Here is a 25,961-nt window from a genome sequence, read left to right on the forward strand (position 1 = left end):
CCTCCAGCATGACCGGTTTGGCGGTGGGTCAGTCATGGTGTGGGGTGTCATTTTTTGGGGGGGCTGCACAGCCCTCCATGTGCTCGCCAGAGGTAGCCTGACTGCCATTAGGTACCGAGATGAGATCCTCAGACCCCTTGTGAGACCATATGCTGGTGCGGTTGGCCCTGGGTTTCTCCTAATGCAAGACAATGCTAGACCTCATGTGGCTGGAGTGTGTCAGCATTTCCTGCAAGAGGAAAGCATTGATGCTATGGACTGGCCCGCCCGTTCCACAGACCTGAATCCAATTGAGCACATCTGGGACATCATGTCTCGCTCCATCAACCAACGCCACATTGCACCACAGACTGTCCAGGAGTTGGCAGATGCTTTAGTCCAGGTCTGGGAGGAGATCCCTCAGGAGACCATCCGCCACCTCATCAGGAGCATGCCCAGGCGTTGTAGGGAGGTCATACAGGCACGTGGAGGCCACACACACTACAGAGCCTCATTTTGACTTGTTTTAAGGACATTACATCAAAGTTGGATCAGCCTATAGTGTGGTTTTCCACTTTAATTTTGAGTGTGACTCCAAATCCAGACCATGGGTTGATCAATTTGATTTCCATTGATCATTTTTGTGTGATTTTGTTGTCAGCACATTCAACTATGTAAAGAAAAAAGTATTTAATAAGAATATTTCATTCATTCAGATCCAGGATGTGTTATTTTAGTGTTCCCTTAATTTTTTTGAGCAGTGTATATATATATACAGTTGAAGTCGGAAATAAGGCATTTAAAGCCATTTTGCCACAACTTTGGAAGTAGGCTTGGGGTCATTGTCCATTTGGAAGACCCATTTGCGACCAAGCTTTAACTTCAGCTTTAACTGATGTCTTCAGATGTTGCTTCAATATATCCACATAATTCTCCGTCCTCATGATGCCATCTGTTTTGTGAAGTGCACCAGTCCCTCCTGCAACAAAGCACCCCCACAACATCATCACGGTTGGGATGGTGTTCTTTGGCTTGCAAGCCTCACCCTTTTTCCTCCAAACATAACTATGATCATGATCATGGCCAAACAGTTCTATTTTTGTTTCATCAGCCCATAGGACATTTCTCCAAAAGTACGATCTTTGTGCCCATGTGCAGCTGCAAACCGTAGTCTGGCTTTTTTATGGCGGTTGGCTTCTTCCTTGCTGAGCGGCCTAACAGGTTATGTCGATATTGGACTCGTTTTACAGTAGATATAGATACTTTTGTACCCGTTTCCTCCAGCATCTTCACAAGGTCCTTGGTTGTTTTTCTGGGATTTATTTGCACTTTACGCACCACAGTACATTCATCTCTAGGAGACAGAACGTGCCTCCTTCCTGAGCGATATGACGGCTGCGTGGTCCCATGGTGTTTATACTTGTGTACTATTGTTTGTACAGATGAATGTGGTAACTTCAGGTGTTTGGAAATTGCTCCCAAGGATGAACCAGACTTGTGGAGGTCTACCCCTTTTTTTCTGAGGTCTTGGCTGATCTATTTTGATTTTCCCATGATGTCAAGCAGAGGCACTGTTTGAAGGTAGGCCTTGAAGTACATCCACAGGTACATCTCCAATTGACTCAAATGATGTCAATTAGCCTCTACGAAGCTTCATTTTCTGGAATTTTCAAAGCTGTTTAGAGGCACAGTCAACTTGGTGTATGTAAACTTCTGACCCACTGGAATTGTGATACAGTGAAATATAAGTGGGTACCGAGATTGTCTGTAAACAATTGGTGGAAATATTACTTGTGTCATGCACAAAGTAGATGTCCTAACCTACTTGCCAAAACTATAGTTTGTTAACAAGACATTTGTGGAGTGGTTGAAAAACAAGTTTTAATGACTCCAACCTAAGTGTATGTAAACTTCCGACTTCAACTGTATAAACAAAGAAAGAGCGAGACAAAGAGAGAGAGAAAGATTTCACTATTTGCACATCGTTTGCACACTATTTGCACACTGTATATATACATAATATGACATTTGAAATGTCTTTATTCTTTTGGAATGTCTGTGAGTGTAATGTTTTGAATTGAATTGAATTCAGAGAGTATCCAGTTTGACAAAATCATTACTGCCTGAACCCAGAGGCAGAGAGAGGGAGGATAGAAGAAGAGAGTGTCATGATATATGGCTCACAGTGTGTGCTGACTATAATAGGACAGAGAAAGAGAGGAAGAGCGGAGATGGGGAGAATCAGTCTGTCGTTGTCACGGTGACCTTCAGAGTCAAACACCTTGACAACAGCCAGAACGAGCCGAGCACCGCTGAGCTCAATCTGGATGCCCTCAAATCCCAGAGGGCCCCAAACATAGGGCAAGACCAGTGAGTCAGCGAACACTAAGCAATCACAGTGTAACATGTCAGGTTGTAACTTTTCATATCTTAAAAGTCAAGGGGAGTCAGTTGAAATCTGCAGACTTCAAACCCAAATGAATGACAAATATAGAAATATAGAGTTAGAGCGTTCTCATTTATGATGGTTTGAGGCAGGCAGAGCTAAACTTGTAGTAGGCAAGATTTGTTGAATAGAGAGTGCATTTGTGCAAAACAGGCCAAAGAGACCATAGGAATCTACAATAAGGTTATGCAAAGCCAAGCAACCTCATGTAAAATTGATACCAATTCCTTCCCGTAATGAAATGCCATTGAGTATGCATCATTGGCTGAACACTGACTCAGAGTGGTCATGGTCTGTAGATGGTTCCTCTCCTGTGAAGGCAGGGTGTGTGCGAAGGCTGAGAAAAGGCACCATTCAGGCTGTGTTACAGAGGCCTCTAGTGGTCAAACTGGAACGGTACAGGCAGAGATAGTACAGTAGAACAGTACCAGTAGGTCCTAGGTGAAAAAGAACGCATGACTTCCCTTCGTATTATTACAAAACAATTCATGTATGCTCTCTCTCTCTCTCTCTCTCTCTCTCTCTCAGGTCGACCAATTATGATTTGGATTTTAAATTGCTAGCTAGCAATTTACCTTGGCTTCTACTACATTCACGTAACAGGCAGGCTACTCGTGGAGTGCAATGCGTTGGACTAGTTAACTGTGCGGTTGCAAGATTGGAACCCCTGAGCTGACAAGGTGAAAATCTGTTGTTCTGCCCCTGAACAAGGCAGTTAACCCACAGTTCCTAGGCAGTCATTGAAAATAAGAACGTGTTCTTAACTGACGTGCCTAGTTAAATTAAAGGTATAAAAAATATAAATAAATAATAATAATAATAGGAAATCGGCGCCCAAAAATACCGATTTCCGATTGTTATGAAAACTTGAAATCGGCCCTAATTAATCGGCCATTCCGATTAATCGGTCGACCTCTAATTTCAACATGGAACCAGGCTATGAGAGGACCTAGGCTATGAGAGGACCCTTCATAGCCTGGTTCCTCTCCAGGTTTCTTCCTAGCCTTTCTAGGGAGTTTTTCCTAGCCACCGTGCTTCTACACCTGCTTCTTCACCTGCATTGCTTGCGATTTCTGTACAGCACTTTCTGACATCAGTTGATGTAAGAAGGGCTTTATTAATACATTTGATTGAATTTGACTGACACTTTCTATTTCTTGAGCTCCTCAAATTCAGATCGCTCATTAACACTCCAGAGACAATGTGTGGGAGGATCAACAGACAGACTAAATTCAGCCATTATCACAAAGTCATACAAAGAGACAGTCGAGCATTTCCATAAGTACAACTGTAACAATGAACTAGTGTTAACAACTATTTACTGAACCGTTAACAATTCAACAGCATTTCGTAGTTCCAAATGGGGTCTCCAGGTCCCTCTTTCTCTGTATTCTGTATGATAAGCCAACAGGGGGCCTAGAGGGCCTTAAGATAACAACACACTTCCTTCATAAAGCCTTCCTCTCAAACACAGCATGGGCGCTAAGAACCAAAGTTCCGCTGACACCAGCACACACCCTTCCCACCCATATATCTCCTTTCCCTCTTTCTGTTATCCCTTTCTCCTGCCCCCCCCCTCCTCCCCTCTTTTTTTGATTGTAATGGTTTACTTGTTGAAATTGTAGTATTTTAACTGTACCTTGTAGTTTCGTTATTCTTCTTGTTTTATTTTGAATGTTTGTGCTCAGGGCACAAATGTGAATGAGACCCTGGTCTCAGGTGGGCTCCCCTCAATAACTAAAAGTTAAACAAAAAATAAAAACGACATTATTACCTCTCTGTCTCTCTCCCCTCACAGTGAATGTGTAATAATGCTCTGAGAGTGTGCAAACAGGCAAGCTATTTAGTCTGGGGAGACATGGTGACAGGCTTGGGCAGGTGCTACAGAAAAGACGGACGACATGTGTTTTGGTTTCCAACTGACTGAGATGACCTGAGGGCTGAGGACATGGTATTAGCTTAGCTTAGCATGGCCCATCAGGATGTATGGAAGGGTTTGGCCTAGTTCATTATGTACAAGGATGTAATGTGTTAAAACTGTTCGATTTCTGTCGGGTAGGCTACACTCTTCAAAAAAAGGGTTCCAGGAGGCTTCTTCGGCTGTCCTCATAGGAGAATCCTTTTTGGTTCGGTTCTACCTGCAACCAAAACAGGTTCTTCAAAGTGTTCTCCTATGGGGACAGCCAAAGAATACTTTAAGCTTCTAGATAGCACCTTATTTGTATCTATTCTTCTAACCCTTGCCTTGTGTTCTATTTGGCTATACACTGTTATGTTCCGGGTCAATTTGACACAGTACAATAAGCACAGTAAACACAGAAAATAGGGTAAGTACAGTTATCTAAATGTTGCTGAGAATGTCCTCTTCCAGACACTCTTTTTTTCTGGGTTGATAGTCCGAAACTGATCTTTTTTTTTTTTGCCTACCGTGTGATGCGTGTAAGATGATGCGCAAACCCTCTGAACGTCATAGGGAAATCATACTTATCGACATGGTCCCGCCTTTCATGTGCAGGAAGCAGCTTGCTTCTAAGGCACACTGTTTAAGAGTTATAGATCAAATTGCAGGTCAAATTGACTTCAGATCAGTGTTGCTCACCCTCTGAGCATCATAGGGAAATCATACTTAAATCTCCGATGTGATTTCAAACTCAAACATGTGTCAAATTGACACAGGGTTATTTTATTTTCATGACAATCTTCATCCATAACCAAAGGTTACACGGTCATACGGTAATTGTGCCAGCCCAAAGTACCAATTTAGAACACATTGTTGTTGAGCTCCACAGCAGACTAACACAGGTGCTTCCTCGTCCTCTCTTCCACCCATGACCGACCACCCGTCACCTCCCTCTACCCCTCCTCCCTGTCTCTCTCCCTACTTCGTTCCCTCTCTTCTTCCATTTACATTTATCCTCTCTCCCCTCAATCCTCTTCTCTCCTCCCTTGTTCTACCTCTCTCCCTCCTCTGCTCCTCTAATCTTCTATCTCTCTCCTCTACTCCTCCTCATCCTGTCTTCTTCCTCCTTCCCTCCGGATCCCTCAGCCTCACCCCTGCGTGTGCAGGAAGCTTCCATTCCAGAGAGTGGGCTTCTTTGATGATCAGAGGGGAAAAACACAATTCCGACAGTGTGCTAGAAGGAGCACAACTCATAAAACACACATACACACAAGCATGCACGCACAAACACAGAGAAATCCAATGGCACGTGCATTTAATATTACACTTTTTTTCTTTCCATATGACTTTCCCAGTAAATTCCCCCTCATCAGTGTAGGTCCAACCCAGTCAGACAGCCCTGAGCCTGGGGAGGACAGACAAAGAAGGAGCATGGAGAGTCTCTATCACACTCCTATACCTATAGCCCAGATACAGTAGTTGTTTGAGTGTGCATGGAGGCTCCACAATGTCCATAGGTTTTATACTGGTTCACAGATACAATATTACTGCATCAGTGTTTAGTATGTAGACCAAGATAAGCTACTAGTGATAGTCAATATGTCAAAGCTATACATTATTCCCAAGTCACTGAGCATATCAGCTCTATATTGGATGACACTGAGTAAAAAACCAATTCAGTCCATTTCTGGAAGACTCCAACAGTTGGTACCATTTAGCAAATCTAGGTCACTTCCGCCTTCTGTAAAACTGTGTGTGTGCGTGTAGCAGGATGTGTGTCTCAGCCAGACCCTACTCTGAGAGACCTGCAATATAAAAACATGGTACTCCCGACAGAAACATCCTTCTCTCTCTCTTTATCACACAACTGTCTCACCATCACTATCTCTCTATCTATCCCTCTTTCAACCTCAGCCTTATTCCTACATGTGTGAAGAGGGCACGGCAGCGTCTCTTCAGGAAGCTGGAAAGATTTGGATCCTCAAAAAGTTATACAGCTGCACCAACGAGAGCATCTTGACTTGCTATGGCAAATACACCGCCCTTGACTGCAAAGCGCTACAGAGGGTGGTGCGGACAGCCCAGTATATCACTGGGGCCGAGCTCCCTGCCACCCAGGACTTCTATATCAGGTGGTGTCAGAGGAAAGCCAAAAATATTGCCAAAGATTCCAGCCACCCAAGCCATAGACTCTGTTACCGTCCAGCAAACGGTACCGGAGTATCGGCTCTCGGACCAACAGGCTCCGAGACAGCTTCTATCCCAAGCCATAAGACTGTTAAATAGTCAGGTGGTGCCAGGTTTCCTCCAGATGTGACGTTTGGCATGCAGGCCAAAGAGTTCAATCATGGTTTCATCAGACGAAATAATCTTGTTTCTCATGGTCTGAGAGTCCTTTAAGTGCCTTTTGGCAAACTCCAAGTGAGTTGTCATGTGTATTTTACTAAGGTGTGGCTTCTGTCTGACCACTCTACCATAAAGACTCTACCATAATTCTAAGCAAACAGGTGGAGGCAGGGCTTTCTCCTATAGAGCTCAATTTTTATGGAATGGTCTTGACCTTTAAGTCTTTATTGAAGACTCATCTCTTCAGTACGTCCTACGATTGTGTGTAGTCTGGCCCAGGAGTGTGAAGGTGAACGGAAAGGCACTGGAGCAACGAACCGCCCTTGCTGTCTCTGCCTGGCCGGTTCCCCTCTCTCCACTGGGATTCTCTCCTAAGAAACCCAATTACAGGGGCTGAGTCACTGGCTTACTGGTGCTCTTCCATTCCAACCCATTGGGTTTGTGTCGTGGGGGGAAATCTTTGTGGTCTATGCTCGGCCTTGTCTCAGGATGGTAAGTTGGTGGTTGAAGATATCCCTCTAGTGGTGTGGGGGCTGTGCTTTGGCAATGTGGGTGGGGTTATCTACTGTTTGGCCCTGTCCGGGGGTATCGCCGGATGGAGCCACAGTGTCTCCCGACCCCTCCTGTCTCAGCCTCCAGTATTTATGCTGCAATAGTTTACGTGTTGGGGGGCTAGGGTCAGTCTGTTATATCTGGAGTATTTCTCCTGTCTTATCCGGTGTCCTGTGTGAATTTAGGTATGCTCTAATTCTCTCTCTCCACAGTGACTGTAAGTACATACCCCAACCAGAAGCCATGGATTACAGGCAACATTCGCACTGAGCTAAAGGGTAGAGCTGCCGCTTTCAGGGTGCGGGACTCTAACCCGGAAGCTTATAAGAAATCCTGCTATGCCCTGCGACGAACCATCAAACAGGCAAAGCGTCAATACAGGGCTAAGATTGAATCATACTACACTGGCTCCGACGCTCGTCTTATGTGGCAGGGCTTGCAAACTGTTACAGACTACAAAGGGAAGCAAAGCCGCGAGCTGCCCAGTGACACGAGCCTACCAGAAGAGCTAAATCACTTCTATGCTCGCTTCAAGGCAAGCAACACTGAGGCATCAGCTGTTCCGGACGACTGTGTGATCACGCTCTCTGTAGCCGACGTGAGTAAGACCTTTAAACAGGTCAACATTCACAAGGTTGCGGGGCCAGATGGATTACCAGGACATGCGGTAAGTGTCTTTTGCTACGCTGATCTGACACGCTGATACTCAACACTGGTGCTGCCCTCTTCAGTCGTGAAGAAGACACGACAAAGCCTATTCCCCCTCAGGAAACTAAAAAGACTTGGCCTGGGTCCTGAGATCCTGACTGGTTGCATCACTGCCTGGTACGGCAATTGCTCGCCCTCTGACCGCAAGGCCCTACAAAGGGTAGAGCGTACGGCCCAGTACATCACTGGGGCTAAGCTGCCTGCCATCCAGGACCTCTACACCAGGCGGTCTCAGAGGAAGGCCCTAAAAATTGTCAAAGACCCTAGCCACCCCAGTCCTAGACTGTTCTCTCTACTACCGCATGGCAAGCGGTACCGGAGTGCCAAGTCTAGGACAAAAAGGCTTCTCAACAGTTTTTACCCCCAAGCCATAAGACTCCTGAACAGGTAATCAAATGGCTACCCGGACTATTTGCATTGTGTCCCACCCACCCCCTGCCAACCCCCTTTTTACGCTACTGCTACTTTCTGTTCATCATATATGCATAGACACATTAACCATATCTACATGTACATACTACCTCAATCAGCCTGACTAACTGGTGTCTGTATGTAGCCTCGCTACTTTTTTAGCCTCGCTACTGTATATTAGCATTTCACTGTAAGGTTGTAACAAATAAACTTTGATTGGATTTGATTTGGAATTTACTGCTGCTACTCTGTTCTTTATTTTACTCCTATTATTATCTACCCTAGATTCCTTGTGTTACTATTTTATGCCTCATTGGGAAAGGCAGTAAGCAAGCATTTCAAGGTAAGGTCTTGTCGTGTCTTTGGCATCATTAAAGTGAAGACTTATTTTATCAAATCAATTCTCTGTAATTATTATTACGTGATTAAACAAATCATGCAAATGTAATTAACCAGGAAGTCGGGGCACCAAGGAAAACCTTCAGATTAAAGTTATAATTTTCCTAATATAACTTTTCAGATATTTTAATATCTGACCAATTAGTCTTCTAATTAATAGTATTCTAATTAATGAATCATTCTTTACCTCACGCTAGTCTCAATCCAAACTTCGAAAGTTGTTGGTTATCTGCACAAACCCAGTCTTTGCTCTGAATCATCCATACATCAATTGTCTAAATCATTTATTTACTAACTAAATAATCACAGAAATGCATAAACAAACAAACAAACAGTAGATACGGTTACAAGGAAATGATAGGGGATGTGCCCTAATGGGCTAAATCGATATGGTAGACAAAGGGACTGAGCAGGGCGCGAAAGACAAAACACATTACACAGTTGATAATTATAATAATTTAAATGCTAATCCTTTGCACATGAATGCACACTCATTCGGGAATAATTGCAATCAAAAATCATGATCTCTGTTGGAATCGTCCGTCTTTCTGATGGAAAGTTCATCTGAACTTCTCTTTGCATCCCTGGAGTCTTTTGTGGTTAGAATGGATACTTCAGAGTCCCATTCAGAAATATTCTTATAGAATAGATGTTTCGGCGGTTGCCGGTCTACACACTCAGTCAACATAAATTCTAGCTGCAGACTAGTAATTAGTATCAAAGATTTGCTCTTATTCTGTCGGTATCGATAGTCTCAGAGATTAACCATTTCCACCAGTGTAGCCAATGCTCCATGTGGTTTGGTTAGGAATTCAACAACCGAGGAATGCATGGTCTCTACTCAAACCTTAGCCCTCTCGGTAATCGAGGTACACATGGTCTCAAGTGGGCTCCTCCAGGTGGGGTTTATATTCGGAACAGCAGAAAAGGGCTGTCCCATGACGCCAGTCTGTGCTCGTGGGGTGGGCCAATGACAGTCAAATTTGAAAGGGAATTGGATTATCTTTCATTAAGCCTATGTATAACACTTGTATCTTTCATCAATGTTTATGATGAGTATTTCTGTCATTTGATTTGGCTCTCTACAATTTCACTGGATGTTTGTTTGAGACAATGCATTATTGAACATAACACGCCAATTTAAACAGAGGTTTTTGGACATAAAGATTAACTTTATCGAACAAAACAAACATTTGTGTAACATGGAGTCCTGGGAGTGCCACCAGATGAAGATCATCAAAGGTTAGTGATTAATGTTAAAGCTATGTCACTTTTGTGACACCTCTCCTTGGCTGGAAAATGTCTGTATATTTTTTTGTGGCTAGGCGCAGTCCTAACATAATCGCATGGTGTGTTTTCACCGTAAAGCCTTTTTGAAATCGTACACTGTGGTTGGATTAACAAGAAGTTTATCTTTAAAATGGTGTAAAATACTTGTATGTTTGAGGAATTTTTTGAATTTGGCACCCTGCAATTTCACTGGCTGTAGGCCAGGTGTTCCGGAACACCCTTCCCAGAAAGGTTAAACAGTTTAAAATCACATTACATCATTTCATAAATAGTTTCATCTTTACTCATTCATTTTATACAATAATTAGATGCAAATCTCATTACGGAGACTCTTGTATAAACAGAGTTATGGTAATGTGGCTGTATTGTCTCCCATGATGTCACAAACATTAGACAAAATGGACCGGTCGTAGCTGGATTCTCCAAAACATGGATATTGTTCAGTTCTCAAGTTCTGTGAGGAAGAAGTTTCTTTGTTCTACTGTGAACCCTCTCTATATACCGCATGAGGGAGAGAGTCTCCGTCAGGAATTTACGACCTGAGATAACAGAACCTGGGTGTAAGAGGAAGAGAGGGGGAAGGCACACACTATACCCAAAGAGGGCCACGTCATGACAGTACCAACATACGTTCATCTCTAGGAGACAGAACGCGTCTCCTTCCTGAGCGGTATGACGGCTGCGTGGTCCCATGGTGTTAATACTTGCATACTATTGTTTGTACAGATGAAGGTGGTACCTTCAGGCATTTGGAAATTGCTTCCAAGGATGAACCAGACTTGTGGAGGTCTGCAATTTCTTTTCTGAGGTCTTGGCTGATTTCTTTAGATTTTCCCATGATGTCAAGCAAAGAGGCAATACGTTTGAAGGTAGGCCTTGAAATACATTCACAGATACACCTCCAATTGACTCAAATAATGTCAATTAGCCTATCAGAAGCTTCTGACGCCATGACAACATTTTCTGGAATTTTCCAAGCTATTTAAAGGCACAGTCAACTTAGTGTATGTCAACTTCTGACCCACTGGAATTGTGATACAGTGAATTATATGTGAAACAATCTGTCTGTAAACAATCAATGTAAAAATGACTTGTGTCATGCACAAAGTAGATGTCCTAACTTACTTGCCAAAACTATAGTGTGTTAACAAGAAATTTGTGGAGTGGTTGAAAAATGAGTTTTAATGACTCCAAACTAAGTGTATGTAAACTTCAGCCTTCAACTGTATATGTGCTGTGTGCAATAGCCTGAGGACGAGGTTAGGGTGTCAGTAACAGACCACACCAGCATTCCTCTCTGCACCTCTGGGAGGATAATACCATCACTGTTCACCCGTTTACAGTCCCTGTGTTCTCTGTCATTATGGCTAATGTTTAACACAACATAAACACATATATCATCAGAACAGTTGGAGATAGAGCAAGATTCAAACAATGGGCTTTAGGACTGAAAATGTGAATAGAATAGTAGACTGTAGTGAATGTTCCCTACTCTGAATGTCACAAATGAATGTCATGTCACCAGTAGTCAAGCAGCATCATCTGAGGGAAACAGTCACACACTGCATGGCACGCGAACACAAGCACACACATTCCTACAGTCCATTCAAACAGCGAGTCCAGGCAAGGGCTTCCGTTCCTTCCGGACATCCAGCAAAAACATAACTTTTTTTTTAAATGGCCTCGATCTCATCTTACATAGAGATGGACACGCACGCACGCAGGCACACATGCACACACAACAATCACACTTTCTCTCTCTCTCGCTTTCTGCAGGCTCCGTGACGTGCCTCCAACAGTGAGTGTGTCCCAAGCAGGAACACAATTAGAGAAATCAATGTGACACACATGCAGGGAAGAAACCTGGGGCTTCTATAGGTCTTTAGTACTTAGTCATGCTGTCTCAGAGGGAGGGAGGGAGGGGGGAGGGAGGGAGGGAGAGAAAGACAGAGGGAGAGGTAGAAAGAATTATAACACAGAGTGCTGAAAGAAGCAGGGAGAGTTTGAGACATTGAGTGTAAAAGAGCTACAGTACAGAAACAGCAAGTGTGTGAGAGTTGGGGACTGGGGAGTGAGATTAAAAGAGGGTGTTGGGTGGGAGAAATTTCTAAATGTTCCCCATCCTCCTCCGCCTCCTCTCTTCTCCCGTGTTCAGTGTTTATTTAACACATAGGGGCAATGTTTACAGAGTCTAGGTTAAACACAGCCGGAGCCAATCACTTTTGTTAATAATAAATAACGTAAGCTGCAATATGCCGCAAAGCATGCTGGGATGGCTGGTGTGCCAGGGACATTGTCCTGTATCTGGATCTGATCCACTAACAGACAGAGAGACAGCATCCACATTCACATTTACCCACTTCCCTGGTAGAGAAAGAGAGAGGGAAAGTTGAGAGAGAGACAGAGAGTGGAATAGTGTGTGTGGTCATGTAGAAAAGAAGAGAAAACAGGGACAAATTCATCTGTACAGTAGAGGGAATGTGACAAGGACTCCATTATCTTTTGTCTGAGGAGTAGAACCTTTAAGGAGGCTAAAACCTTTAGGGGGCTGCAATCAACACATCAAAAGGAGGAACTTCCCACAAGAAAAAAATACTACAGTTTACTATATAATACTACAGTACTACATACTATAGAATTCTTTAGCGAACTGTAGTATACTCTAGAATACTTAAGCAATAAGGAATGAGAACCCGGGGATTATCGTGTGAATAACTCCCAAACAGAGGGCTGTTCTTAGGCCCGGCTGGGGAAGCAGCCCTAAGAAGGGTGTTATTCATGATAATTCCTGGGTACGAGGGCCTTATTGCGTTTATAAAACATTTACCAACATTTTTTTTTAAACATGAACGACGGTGTTTTCATTAGAAACTTTATTTTAATGAGTAAATTGGTTTTATTTCATCCTTCTACCAGACGATATATTCCAGGCAAAAGCCAGTTGTTAGATCTGATATTCTGAAGTTTCTAGCGAAACAAGCTGGTCATCCATTCTATTAGCATGGTTGCTATAGAGGTCGACCGATTATGATTTTTCAACGCCGATACCGATACCGATTATTGGAGGACCAAAAAAACCTGATACCGATTAATCGGCCAATTTGTATTTATTTATTTGTAATAATGACAATTAAAACAATACTGAATGAACACTTATTTTAACTTAATATAATACATCAATAAAAATCTATTTAGCCTAAAATAAATAATGAAACATCAATTTGGTTTAAATAATGCAAAAGAAGAAAGTAAAAGTGCAATATGTGCCATGTAAAAAAGCTCAGAACATGAGCTCAGAACATGAGAACATATGAAAGCTGGTGGTTCCTTTTAACATGAGACTTCAATATTCCAAGGTAAGAGGTTTTAGGTTGCAGTTATAGTATTTATAGGACTATTTCTTTGACTATTGGATGTTCTTATAGGCACTTTAGTATTGCCAGTGTAACAGTATAGCTTCCGTCCCTCTCCTCGCCCCTACCTGGGCTCGAACCAGGAACACATTCGCAACAGCCACTCTCGAAGCATCGTTACCCATCATCACAAAATCCGCGGCCCTTGCAGAGCAAGGCGAACAACTACTCCAAGTCTCAGAGCGAGTGACGTTTGAAACGTTATTATCGCGCACCCCGCTAACTAGCTAGCCATTTAACATTGGTTACACCAGACTAATCTCGGGAGTTGATAGGCTTGAAGTCATAAACAGCTCAATGCTTGAAGCATTGCGAAGAGCTGCAGGCAAATCGCACAAAAATGCTGTTTGAATGAATGCTTACGAGCCTGCTGCTACCTACCATCGCTCAGTCAGACTGCTCTATCAAATATCAAATCATGAACTTAGTTATAACATAATAACACACAGAAATATGAGCCTTTGGTCATTAATATGGTCGAATCCGGAAACTATCATTTTGAAAACAAAACGTTTATTATTTCAGTGAAATAAGGAACCGTTCCGTATTTTATCTAACGGGTGGCATCCCTAAGTCTAAATATTGCTGTTACATTGTACAACCTTCAATGTTATGTCATAATTACGTATAATTCTGGCAAATTAGTTCGCAATGAGCCAGGCGGCCCAAACTGTTGCATATACCCTGACTCTGCGTGCAATGAACGCAAGAGAAGTGACACAATTTCACCTGGTTAATATTGCCTGCTAATATGGATTCCTTTCAGCTAAATATGCAGGTTTAAAAATATGTACTTCTGTGTACTGAATTTAATTAAGATGGTTAGGTACAGTCGTGCAACGGCAACGATTGTGCTTTTTTCGCAAGTGCGCTTTTGTTAAATCATCCCCCATTTGGCGAAGTTGGCGAAGTTGGCTATTTTTTGTGTAAGGAAGAAATAGTCTTCACACAGTTCGCAACGAGCCAGGCGGCCCAAACTGCTGCATATATCCTGACTCTGTTGCAAGAGAAGTGACACAATTTACAGAGTTAAAAGAAATTAATGTTAGCAGGCAATATTAACTAAATATGCAGGTTTAAAAATGTATACTTGTATTGATTTTAAGAAAGGCATTGATGTTTATGGTTAGGTACACGTTGGAGCAACGACAGTCCTTTTTCACAAATGCGCACCTCATCGATTATATGCAACGCAGGACACGCTAGATAAACTAGTAATATCATCAACCATGTGTAGTTAACTAGTGATTATGATTGATTGTTTTTTATAAGATACGTTTAATGCTAGCTAGCAACTTACCTTGGCTTCTTACTGCATTCGCGTAACAGGCAGGCTCCTCGTGGAGTGCAATGAGAGGCAAGTGGTTAGAGCTTTGGACTAGTTAACTGTAAGGTTGCAAGATTGAATCCCCGAGCTGACAAGGTAAAAATCTGTCGTTCTGCCCCTGAACAAGGCAGTTAACCCACTGTTCCTAGGTGTCATTGAAAATAAGAATGTGTTCTTAACTGACTTGCCTAGTTAAATAAAGGTGTAAAACAAATAATAATAATTAAATCGGCCAAATCGGTGTCCAAAAATACAGATTTCCGATTGTTATGAAAACTTGAAATCAGCCATAATTAATCGGCCATTCCAATTAATCGGTTGATCTCTAGTTGCTATCCAAAGTTCTAAGCAAAAAAGGTTGGTTTGGAGGTTAGCTACTTCTCCTTTGCTAGCTAGCCAACTAAAGCTAACACACAATCAAATCAAGCAGTTGAAATGACAGCAAACTATGTGCATTTTCATTTGTTTTGCCTTTATTTATATTGCCATTTCTTTGGATATATCCATTGTAATGATCCTGATAAATGAATTTGGCTGGCTCAAAGAAGCTGTCAGTCTCGTTACGTTAATTCACTCTATGGTTTGGGGTAGCAGTTAGCCTAGTGGTTAGAGCATTGGACTAGTAAGAGTTGCAAGATTGAATCCCTGAGCTGACAAGGTAAAAATCTGCTGTTCTACCCCTGAACAAGGCAGTTAGCGCACTGTTCCTAGGTGTCACTGAAAATAAGATGTTGTTCTGAATTGACTTTCCTAGTTAAATAAAGGTAAAATAAATCAAAAATATGGCAAAGTGGAGATTGCAAAAAAAAAAAACAGCAACGCTGTTGCACATGGTCAGAGAGGCAGGCAGCAATGTTTAGACAAATCCCAACTGTTGCAAACCAAATGCTAGCCTAGTAGCATGGGGAAATAATGTCTAGACACTTTTTTTCCGGGGGAGATTAAGTTTATGAATTGCCTGGCTGGGCTGTGGGACAGTGGATGCACATTGATAAATCAAATGGAACTGTTAAAGGGGAATGGAAACACTTTGGGCAGTAAAGCTAAGCAAAGAGGTGTATTCAATCCACTAATACTAAACATGTACATTTAACATAGAAACATCTCTATTTTTAAGACTTTAATCTTGAACAACATTTATTAGAGGTATAGGTAGGCCATCTTGAATTTCCATAGCATTGATGCCAATGCGTCATCGGCAGGGTTGATCATTAATAATATGCATATAAGCTCGGTGCATTCAGCATGTCAATACCTCTCATTAATAAAAGTAGTGATGAAGTCAATCTCTCCTCCACTTTCAGCCAGGAGAGATTGACTTCATCACTGCTTTTATTTATGAGAGGTATTGACATGCTGAATGCACCGAGCTGTCCGTCTAAACTACTGGCACACAGCTCAGACACTCATACATACCCCACAAGACATGCCACAAGAGGTCTCTTCACAGTTCCCAAGTCCAGAACAGACTATGGGAGGCACACAGTACTACATAGAGCCATGACTACATGGAACTCTATTCCACATCAAGTAACTGACGCAAGCAGTAAAATTTGATTTAAAAAACATTAAAATCACCTGATGGAACAGCGGGGACTGTGAAGCAACACAAACAATGGCACAGACACATGCATACACACACACACACACACACACACACACACGATAACATATGCACTATACATACACATGGATTTAGTAATGTAGATATGTGGTAGTGGTGGAGTAGGGGCCTGAGTGCACACAGTGTGTTGTGAAATCTGTGAATGTATTGTAATATTTAAAAATTGTATAAACTGACTTAAGAGTAATGGGGATCGGTAATAAAAACAAACACAAATACAGTGGTAAGCTTGATTACCAACAATGACATGACGGCCTACAGAGAGGAGGTGAGGACCCTTGGAGTGTGGTGTCAGGAAAATAACCTCTCACTCAATGTCAACAAAACAAAGGAGATGATCGTGGACTTCAGGAAACGGAGGGGAAACAGCCCCCCATCCACAACGACGGGACAGTAGTGGAGAAGGCGGAAAGTTTTAAGTTCCTCGGCGTACACATCACGGACCAACTGAAAGGGTCCACCCACAAAGACAGCTTGGTGAAGAAGGCGCAACAGCGCCTCTTCAACCTCAAGAGGCTGAAGAAATGTGGCTTGTCCCCGAAAACACTCACAAACTTTTACAGATGCACAACCGAGAGCATCCTGTCGGGCTGTATCACCGCCTGGTACAGCAGCTGCTTCGCCCACAACCGCAAGGCTTTTCAGAGGGTAGTGCCGTCTGCACAACGCATCACCTAGGGGCAGACTACCTGCCCCCCAGGACACCTACGGCACCCGATGTCACAGGAAGGCCAAAAAGATAATCGAGGACAACAACCACCCGAGCCACTGCCTGTTCACCCCACTAACATCCAGAAGGCGAGGTCAGTACAGGTGCATCAGAGCTGAGACCAAGAGACTGAAAAACAGCTTCTATCTCAAGGCCATCAGACTGTTAAACAGCCATTACTAACAAAGAGTGGCTTCTGCCAGCATACAGACTCAAATCTCTGGCCACTTTAATACATTTAATAAAGGTATCACTAGTCACTTTAAATAACGGCACTTTAATCATGTCTACATATCCTACATTACTAATCTCATATGTATATACTGTATTCTACACCATCTACTGCATCTTGCCTGTGCCACACGGCCATCACTCATCCATATATTTATATGTACATATTCTTATTCATCCCTTTACATTTGTGTGTATAAGGTAGTCGTTGTGAATTTGTTTGATTACTTGTTAGATATTACTGCACTGTCAGAACTTGAAGCACAAGCATTTCGCTACACTCGCATTAACATCTGCTAACCATGTGGATGTGACCCATAAAATTTGATTTGATTTGATAGCAACCATTTTTGTTAGAACGGATAACCAGTCTTTTTCCATAGCAACTCTGCAAAAATAATTAACGTCTGTAGCAACATGACCAAAATAACTAACGACCAGATGTCTGTCGGGACTATGAAATTGTATGAATTTACTTATTAAAATAAAGTTTTTTTATGAAAATGTGTCATTCATTATTGCTCGCCATTGGGCTGAACAAGGCCATTTACATATGACTGCCTCTTGTGCCTTACTGCTTAAATATACACCGGGGGAGATCTGGGGGAGAGAGGTCTGGCAAAGAGAATGTCTGGAGGTCTGAGAGAGGGAGAGAGAGATATGTAGGAGGGAGAGAACTATAGGAGAAAGAAGACAGACTGGCGGAAGGCAGCCGGGAGGAGAGCCAATCGATCCGTCCTCAGAGACCACCAACAAACACACTCTCTACAGTTCACCACCCCAACAACATTTGTTATTGTCCAATCAACACCATCACTCTCTCTCCATCTTTCTCTCCATCCATCTCTCTCTGACTGTCTCCCATTTTGTACATATCTTTCTAAGACCTACAGTATATTGTTTCATCTCTATGACTATGCTAAGATTTAGTTTTCTAATATTATGTTATGGTTCTCCAACTCTTTGTGGTTTAGTGTGCACTTTGACCCAATGATTGACACTCTTAAAGGCAAAATGACCAAGATATTTTAAAATAAACCAATGCAAAAGACCTTAATAGGTAAAGGACATTGCATTTAACTGTTAAGTCAGTGGCTTTCTGGGTACCTGTGGCAACTGTGTGATCACACCACTGTAGTTAACTCTCTACACAAGTAACACAACTCTATATTAATAGACTGAGAACAAATGTCTCACACGTACATTGACATGCGCATACACACACATAAACTCAGCAAAAAAAGAAACGTCCCTTTTTCAGGACACTGTTTTTCATAGATAATTCGTAAAAATCCAAATAACTTCACATATCTTCATTGTAAAGGGTTAAACACTGTTTCCCATGCTTGTTTGATGAATCATAAACAATTAATGAACATGCACATGTGGAACGGTCATTAAGACACTAACTACTTACAAACGGTAGGCAATTAAGGTCACAGTTATGAACTCTTAGGACACTAAAGAGGCCTTTCTACTGACTCTGAAAAACGGCAAAAGAAAGATGCCCAGGGTCCCTGCTCATCTGCGTGAACGTACCTTAGGCATGCTGCAAGGAGGCATGAGGACTGCAGATGTGGCCAGGGCAATAAATTGCAATGTCCGTACTGTGAGACGCCTAAGACAGGGCTACAGGGAGACAGGACGGACAGCTGATCGCCCTCGCAGTGGCAGACCATGTGTAACAACACCTGCACAGGATCGGTACATCCGAACATCACACCTGCGGGACAGGTACAGGATGGCAACAACAACTGCCCGAGTTACACCAGGAACGCACAATCCCTCCATCAGTGCTCAGACTGTCTGCAATAGGCTGGGAGAGGCTGGACTGAGGGCTAGTAGGCCTGTTGTAAGACAGGTCCTCACCAGAAATCACTGGCAACAACGTTGCCTATGGGCACAAACCCACCGTTGCTGGACCAGACAGGACTGGCAAAAAGTGATCTTCAATGACGAGTCGCGGTTTTGCCTCACCAGGGGTGATGGTCGGATTCGCATTTATCGTCAAAGGAATGAGCGTTACATCGAGGCCTGTACTCTGGAGCGGGATCGATTTGGAGGTGGAGGGTCCGTTATGGTCTGGGGCAGTGTGCCACAGTATCATCGGACTGAGCTTGTTGTCATTGCAGGCAATCTCAACGCTGTGCGTTACAGGGAAGATGTCCTCCTCCCTCCTTCCTGCAGGCTCATCCTGACATGACCCTCCAGCATGACAATGCCACCAGCCATACTGCTCGTTCTGTGCATGATTTCCTGCAAGACAGGAATGTCAGTGTTCTGCCATGGCCATCGAAGAGCCCGGATCTCAATCACATTGAGCACATCTGGGACCTGTTGGATTGGAGGGTGAGGGCTAGGGCCATTCCCCCCAGAAATGTCCGGGAACTTGCAGGTGCCTTGGTGGAAGAGTGGGTTAACATCTCACAGCAAGAACTGGTAAATCTGGTGCAGTCCATGAGGAGGAGATGCACTGCAGTACTTAATGCAGCTGGTGGCCACACCAGATACTGACTGTTACTTTTGATTTTGATCCCCCCTTTGTTCAGGGACACATTACTCAATTTCTGTTAGTCACATGTCTGTGGAACTTCAGTTTATGTCTCAGTTGTTGAATCTTGTTATGTTCATACAAATATTTACACATGTTAAGTTTGCTGAAAATAAACGCAGTTGACAGTGAGAGGACATTTCTTTTTTTGCTGAGTTTACATACTCACTCTCTCTCTCCCACTCCCTTTCCCTCTCCTATCTAGTCATCTCATTCCTGAGGCCAGGCGATCCTGAGGCCAGGCGATTCTCTCCTAGATTCTGTCTGCAGACACTCTCCTCCAGTCTAATCATATTCCTCACCATGAGGGATTCACATGGAGAAGAGCATTAGAACAATAGTCTTTATACACACACCATGTATCAGCCTCAGCCTCTGACTCCCCTCTGATTACATCCTGCACACCAGATAGCAGCCTGCATATCATTGATTCGTGATCATGGTCATCATTAATATAACTAATTGTGATCATTATCATCACCCCTGTTCACTGGCTTCCTAATCTTCAGCAGAACACATCAGAAACCAACTCCTCTCTACAAGTATCAGTTATTGGCCTCTCATGATCACCATCTTCATCACACTTATTATATCTCAGTCTATAACTCCTGTCCCCCAGTTACATGACATATAAACATCCTCATCTCAAACATCCTCCTCCTCCCTCCATTCAATACAACTATTTCCCTGTAGCCTAATAATCATCATCAGACAAAACACATAGGATAAATGAGGAGGGGACTTTACAACAAAGAACATATTAATGTCTTGGCAGGGGCGGACTGGGACATGAATTCGGCCCTGGCATTTTATCCACACCAGCCACATCACTGAGTGTGCCGTGACACAATACTCCATTATAGCAAAGTGAAAACTTTCAAATTTATAGAAAATGAAATACAGAACTCTCTCATTTACATATGTATTCACATAAATATTCACACCCCTGAGTCAATACTTTGTAGAACCACCTTTGGCGGCGATTACAGCTATGAGTCGTCTTGGGTATGTCTGTATCAGCTTTGCACATCTGGATTTGCTCCCATTCTTCCTTGCAGATTTTCTCAAGCTCTGTTAAGTTAGATGGGGAGCGGCAGTGAACAGCAATCTTAAAGTCTTGCCACAGATTTTCAATGGGACTCAAGTCTGGGCTTTGGCTGGGCAACTCAAGGACTTTCACATTCTTGTTCTGAAGCCATTCAAGTGTTGCTTTGGCTGTATGCTTGGGGTCATTGACCTGTTGGAAAGTAACTCTTTGGCCCAGTCTAAGGTCGTTATATATAATACCCACTGCTAGTAGCCATGTATTCATCCAATAGTAAATGTAATGTCCTAACAATCTATCGGCCTATGCCCTTGCAATGGCTGGTGTGCATATCTCAAACCCATATCAAATACTGTATCTTGGTTGTAAAATAGCTGCTATTGAGCTGAAAATTGAAAGTGTTCTGTACCTACAGAAAACTGAGACCCTTCTCTCTTCGACAGCGACAAGGGACGAAGCTTCGAAAGCATTTCCCCCCAATTGCATTTTGAAATGTCATATGATCAGAATGCATTTTTCTCTCAAGCTCATGGGGGAGATGAGAGTGGCTTGCCCATCACAGCAGCAGGCCCTATCTAGGGCACAGGCACAGCGGCAGGGTAGACACTTTTATTACAGGGATCATGAGGATAATACACTTTACTGTTTGACCAAACCATGGTTTTAGACGCACAAAAATTAGGACGTTTTGAATGAGATGATGATGTAGAATGTGCTCTGTCTGCATTTATAGGCACCCTTTCCGTTTTTTACAATCCATGATCTTGGATGTCGATCTGATCACGAGTCGGGGGAGGTTTCTTTGCTGATACCGCATTTGACTTTGAATGTGTATTTGCGTTACCTCAGCTCAGAAAACCCATCTTGGTAAGTGCCAGCTGTTGCCCAATGATCAGCCACTGGCTCATTATAGATTAGTATGGCCATGTCACCTTTATATATTTTTGTGTGTGAATTTTGACCAGCCCACCAAAAGAGAAAATTGTGTAGCCCATCTGGCATTTGCCAGAATTGCCAGATGGCCAATCCACCCGTGTCTAGAGAGCTGAGCTGTGTGTGTGTGTGTGTGTGTGTGTGTGTGTGGTGTCTAAGAGAAAGGCTGAGAGAAGCATATGCCTTATAATGCGTGGCACAGGGGCAATGGTGAAGTCAGAGCTGCTGCCACTTGGGGTTTGGTGCCGATTTTCCCTCTTCTCCCCAAGGACCTTGACGTTTTTTGTGATGTGTGTGTGTGCCATTTGATTGAAAGGTAAATGTCCTGTTATGTAGGCCTATGAATAATGATAATCCGTTTGTTGAAGTTTGTCTTTCTCGCCCGCATAAACTGCATTCGTTAGACTTGAAACGGGGAACAATAGAAAGGACAAGTTTGCGCCATAAATTTGCGCCATAATAAAGGAGATCGTTTTTGCTACATGTAGCCTCCCCTGTTGTAACTTTGTGGCACGATACTGCCACTAGAAATTGATACTTCAAGACAAACCCCCCAAAACAAGAAACAGAACAATTCAGAGCTGTAAAATGTGTAGCCTAAGCGTTGGCTTACCAGTTGTTGCTGAAACCCCCTGCATCTTGCCTACAGTTGTTGTCCTGCTTGGCTGAATCCCCCCTCTCCGACGCTAGGCTCACAGGAGATTGGAAACAGTGCACAGACGAACTAACGTTACAGTCAACTCAAACGAAGGAGTGTCCCGACTTCAGAGTCCTCTGCGTTTTCCCTTCTCTTGGCAAAAATCTCTAGCCTCCGCGGCAGGGCATAACGGGCATGTAGGGTTTCTTTCACCGATATAAGAGGGTGTCCAATGAGCGCGTTTGATGCATTGGAGCACTGATCCATTCACTCCTCCCGGCTCTGTCCTCCTTATAGCAAAACTATTCTTCTCTATGTGCGCTCAACTCCGCCACTGGAGAAAGGAGTTGCGCGTTCACGCTTATGCGCGGTCACGACAACCATGGTCATTCATTGAGTACAGTAGAATAAAGTAAATCATGGGACTATTGTTTGTATACATTGTTGTTTATTGCATGTCTTTTGCTTAGTTATTTTACACAATAACCTACAAAATGTTTATGTTTTCTCAATTACATCAAATTCAGCATTTAAAAAGGTGCAAGTTTAAGTCTGTTCCACCTGAGCACATCAGAGAACACTATGATGACACACCAAATGTGGTTGATGGATCCCTTATGTCTTCTTCTAATGCCTCTAAAGGGGAAAGTAATTCAAAAGTAACGTTAATGAGTTGGGTAATCCAAAAGTTACCTTACTGATTACAGTTTTGGACAGACAATTAGTAAGTGATTACATTTATAAAGTAACCTACCCAACCCTGAACCTACCGTAGGCTATTACCATATTATAACCCCAAATCAAATATTTCCAATGATTATGTATTTGAGTCCGTAAACAGTGCTTCAAAATATGTTTAAACAAACTATCACGTCAGTCTCATGGACTCTCAGTTCCCACCCAGCCCCATCCTTCTACCAAACAAAGTGTCAGGATCAGGCCTTGGAAAACACAGATTGTTTTACCTTTAATATTGACCATTTAGCAGGGTCATTATAACAGAACATATGTTGAAATGAGCACCACTGTAGGCCTAAATCGATGCCCCATTTGGCCATTTGTATAAGGGTCGCTGGGTGCTTCCATCACTGCATTAATGGTTATCATTGGGCTTGGCTTCCTCCTTGGTCCTTTGACTAGATTCATCTATAATGGCTGAGAAGAAAAGACAGTGAAACACAAATATTAACTGGCATTTCTATGTCACTGCTCAGGCCCTCTCCCTCCCATAGATGAGCAGTGTTGATTCATCTTGAATTCCCAGCACGCTGAATAAACCTTGTCAGCTGTCCCTGTGAGTTAGTTTTCAGAGGAACAAGGAATTGATTGAGGCAGAAAGCCCAAATGCTTGGAATATGAAATACTTAGCTATTTCTGTATCATAACCAACTGTTAATTCGCCCCTCAGAATAAAAATGCTAAGTTTGAGGTGACTCCCTGAGTTATAATTCATTTTAATGTCTAATGCCAAGTTAAATAAAGGTTAAAAAAAATGTATAATGTCAACGAACATGTGATATTGTGTAGAGCTACTGTCTGTAGCCACCCTCTGCCATCAATAACCATATGATTGTAAAGTATGTTTGTGGCATGTTGTAATGCTATCTAACTTGAATAGAGATATCAAGGCCTACTGTTTGGCTAACTGTGTTACCATTTTGAGCCAATCATGTGGGTAATGGTCGACTGTGGTAGGTCCTTCTCTCTCCTGTCTCTCTCTCCCTCCCTCTCGCTCCCTCTGAGTTAACCCATGTCAATTTAGCTATGCGCAATTAACCCCTTTTGTGCCTCGTTTTGTAGTTGCACGCTCCTCGTCTGCCCTTGATCAACACAGACAAAGTGTTGGAGTCTGTAGTGACATGCCCACTGGCTGGCGGCTGGCTGCCATTCACTTGTTCATTCACTGACACTCTGCAGTCTGTGATAGTCTGTGTCCGGCTACTGTAGCTAGCCATAGCAGGCACTAAGGACAAGCACAGAAAAAAGGCTACATTATTGTAGGCTGCAGGTAGCCTAGCGGTTAAGGCATTGGGTTAGTAAACAAATATTTGCTGGTTCAAATACCCTAGGTGAAATGTCTGTTTATTATATGCCCTTGTCATACAAAAGGAGTATGGCACTTAACAGTGTTGTGTTCGAGACCATCTAAAGGGAGACTGGAGCAAATCGAGTCAAGACCAAGACCAGAGGAGGGGTGAGACCGGGAGGGGTCAAGACCGTGACCAGAAAAATGTGAGTTCAATTCTAGACCACGATCAACATTTTGTCAAATCGCCACCATAATAAGAGTTCAAAATGTCCAGTATTTCTATGTTCATATTTCAGAAGGACATATGGATTCTTTAGACATTTAGAATGGTGAAAAAATGCATGCTGAGGGAAAATAGAGCCACTCTACAAATGATTACTAACCCAAACATAGTGGGGAACAAGGAGGGCCTTCTACCCCTTCAGAGAAGGGCTAAGGATTTATAAAATAATTATAATAAAATTTACATTACATTATTACATTATTATTTTCAACGATGTTCTGATTTAATCGCTTCAGTTTTGTTGGAAAGGAAAGGGTTAACGTTGAAGATCCAATCAGGACTTTTCTTTTGTGGTCTCTGGGGAGATAAATCTAGCTAGCCAAGTCAGCCATTGGCTAAGCCTTCAGAAGCTAGATAGAAGGTGCTGTTCTATCTGCTGTTCAACTGTACAAGGGCAACAATTTGGAGTGACAGTGGAATCAACTGGGTGGGACCATTTTTACAAAAAACGTATGGAAACTTCTGCCTTCTCAAAAGCCAAAAGGTCACTGCGAAATAGCAAGCATTCATTTTCTGACGGTCTAGCTAGCTATTTTTTGTTATAGGCTCGTTTGCAGCGGCTGCAGCAGGATGTTATTGCTTGGTTGTTATCTTCTCCCTTTTCAAGAATAACTTTCAACAAGAAGTTACGTTTCAAATTATCATCTGGTGAGTGGAACTGTGTTATGTATTGCAGCGCCTTTGCTGTTGTTGGCCATCTCGTTGAAAATAACTGATGTGTGAAACATTGTCGCGTTTAATCTTTAGGTCGTCAGTTACTTTGTGTGCTAAACGTGAAAGTTTTTTTGCAATGGGAAGCAATTGCTGTACATTTTTATTAGGAATGCTTAGCCTAATGGTTGTGCTTTTGTATTCTTATGATTGGGACCTACAGGTTAATGTCCGAGTGAATGGACTGCCTAACCTTTAACATCATTCTGTGTGTGACTGCTGTTTTTCCATCGGCACTATGCAGTGGTGTAGTGGAGCCTGGAGAAGTGTGTAGACTCATATTTTGCTAAACAAATCCCAAACGGCTTGCCCAGCAAAGGAAAGGCACCCACTGTGAAAAAGCCTATGTTTTCTAGGGTTTTATATGGCAAAACAAATACGTTTCAGATTTGCACTCTCTAAATCACATCTTTTGGAGGTCTGAGGACTATTGTTGT

General features: G+C 42.8%; 1 protein-coding gene across 2 annotated transcripts in view; it reads right to left on the reverse strand.

Annotated features, from left to right (window-relative positions):
- The window catches only part of LOC110531981 (FYVE, RhoGEF and PH domain-containing protein 3), a 109,348-nt gene extending 86,480 nt beyond the window's left edge, over positions 1 to 22,868 (reverse strand). The window contains exon 1 of one of the 2 annotated variants that reach the window (XM_021615534.3): positions 22,478 to 22,868. In XM_021615534.3, coding sequence (XP_021471209.2) covers positions 22,478 to 22,502 — 25 coding nt within the window. In that variant the 5' untranslated portion in view covers positions 22,503 to 22,868. The remainder of the gene's footprint in view (positions 1 to 22,477) is intronic. The other variant, XM_021615535.3, reaches the window with a different exon arrangement.
- Positions 22,869 to 25,961: the final 3,093 nt, after the last annotated feature.

The sequence above is a fragment of the Oncorhynchus mykiss genome, chromosome 9 (genome assembly GCF_057628025.1).
Source record: "Oncorhynchus mykiss isolate SJ-2025 chromosome 9, ASM5762802v1, whole genome shotgun sequence".
NCBI lineage: Eukaryota > Metazoa > Chordata > Actinopteri > Salmoniformes > Salmonidae > Oncorhynchus > Oncorhynchus mykiss.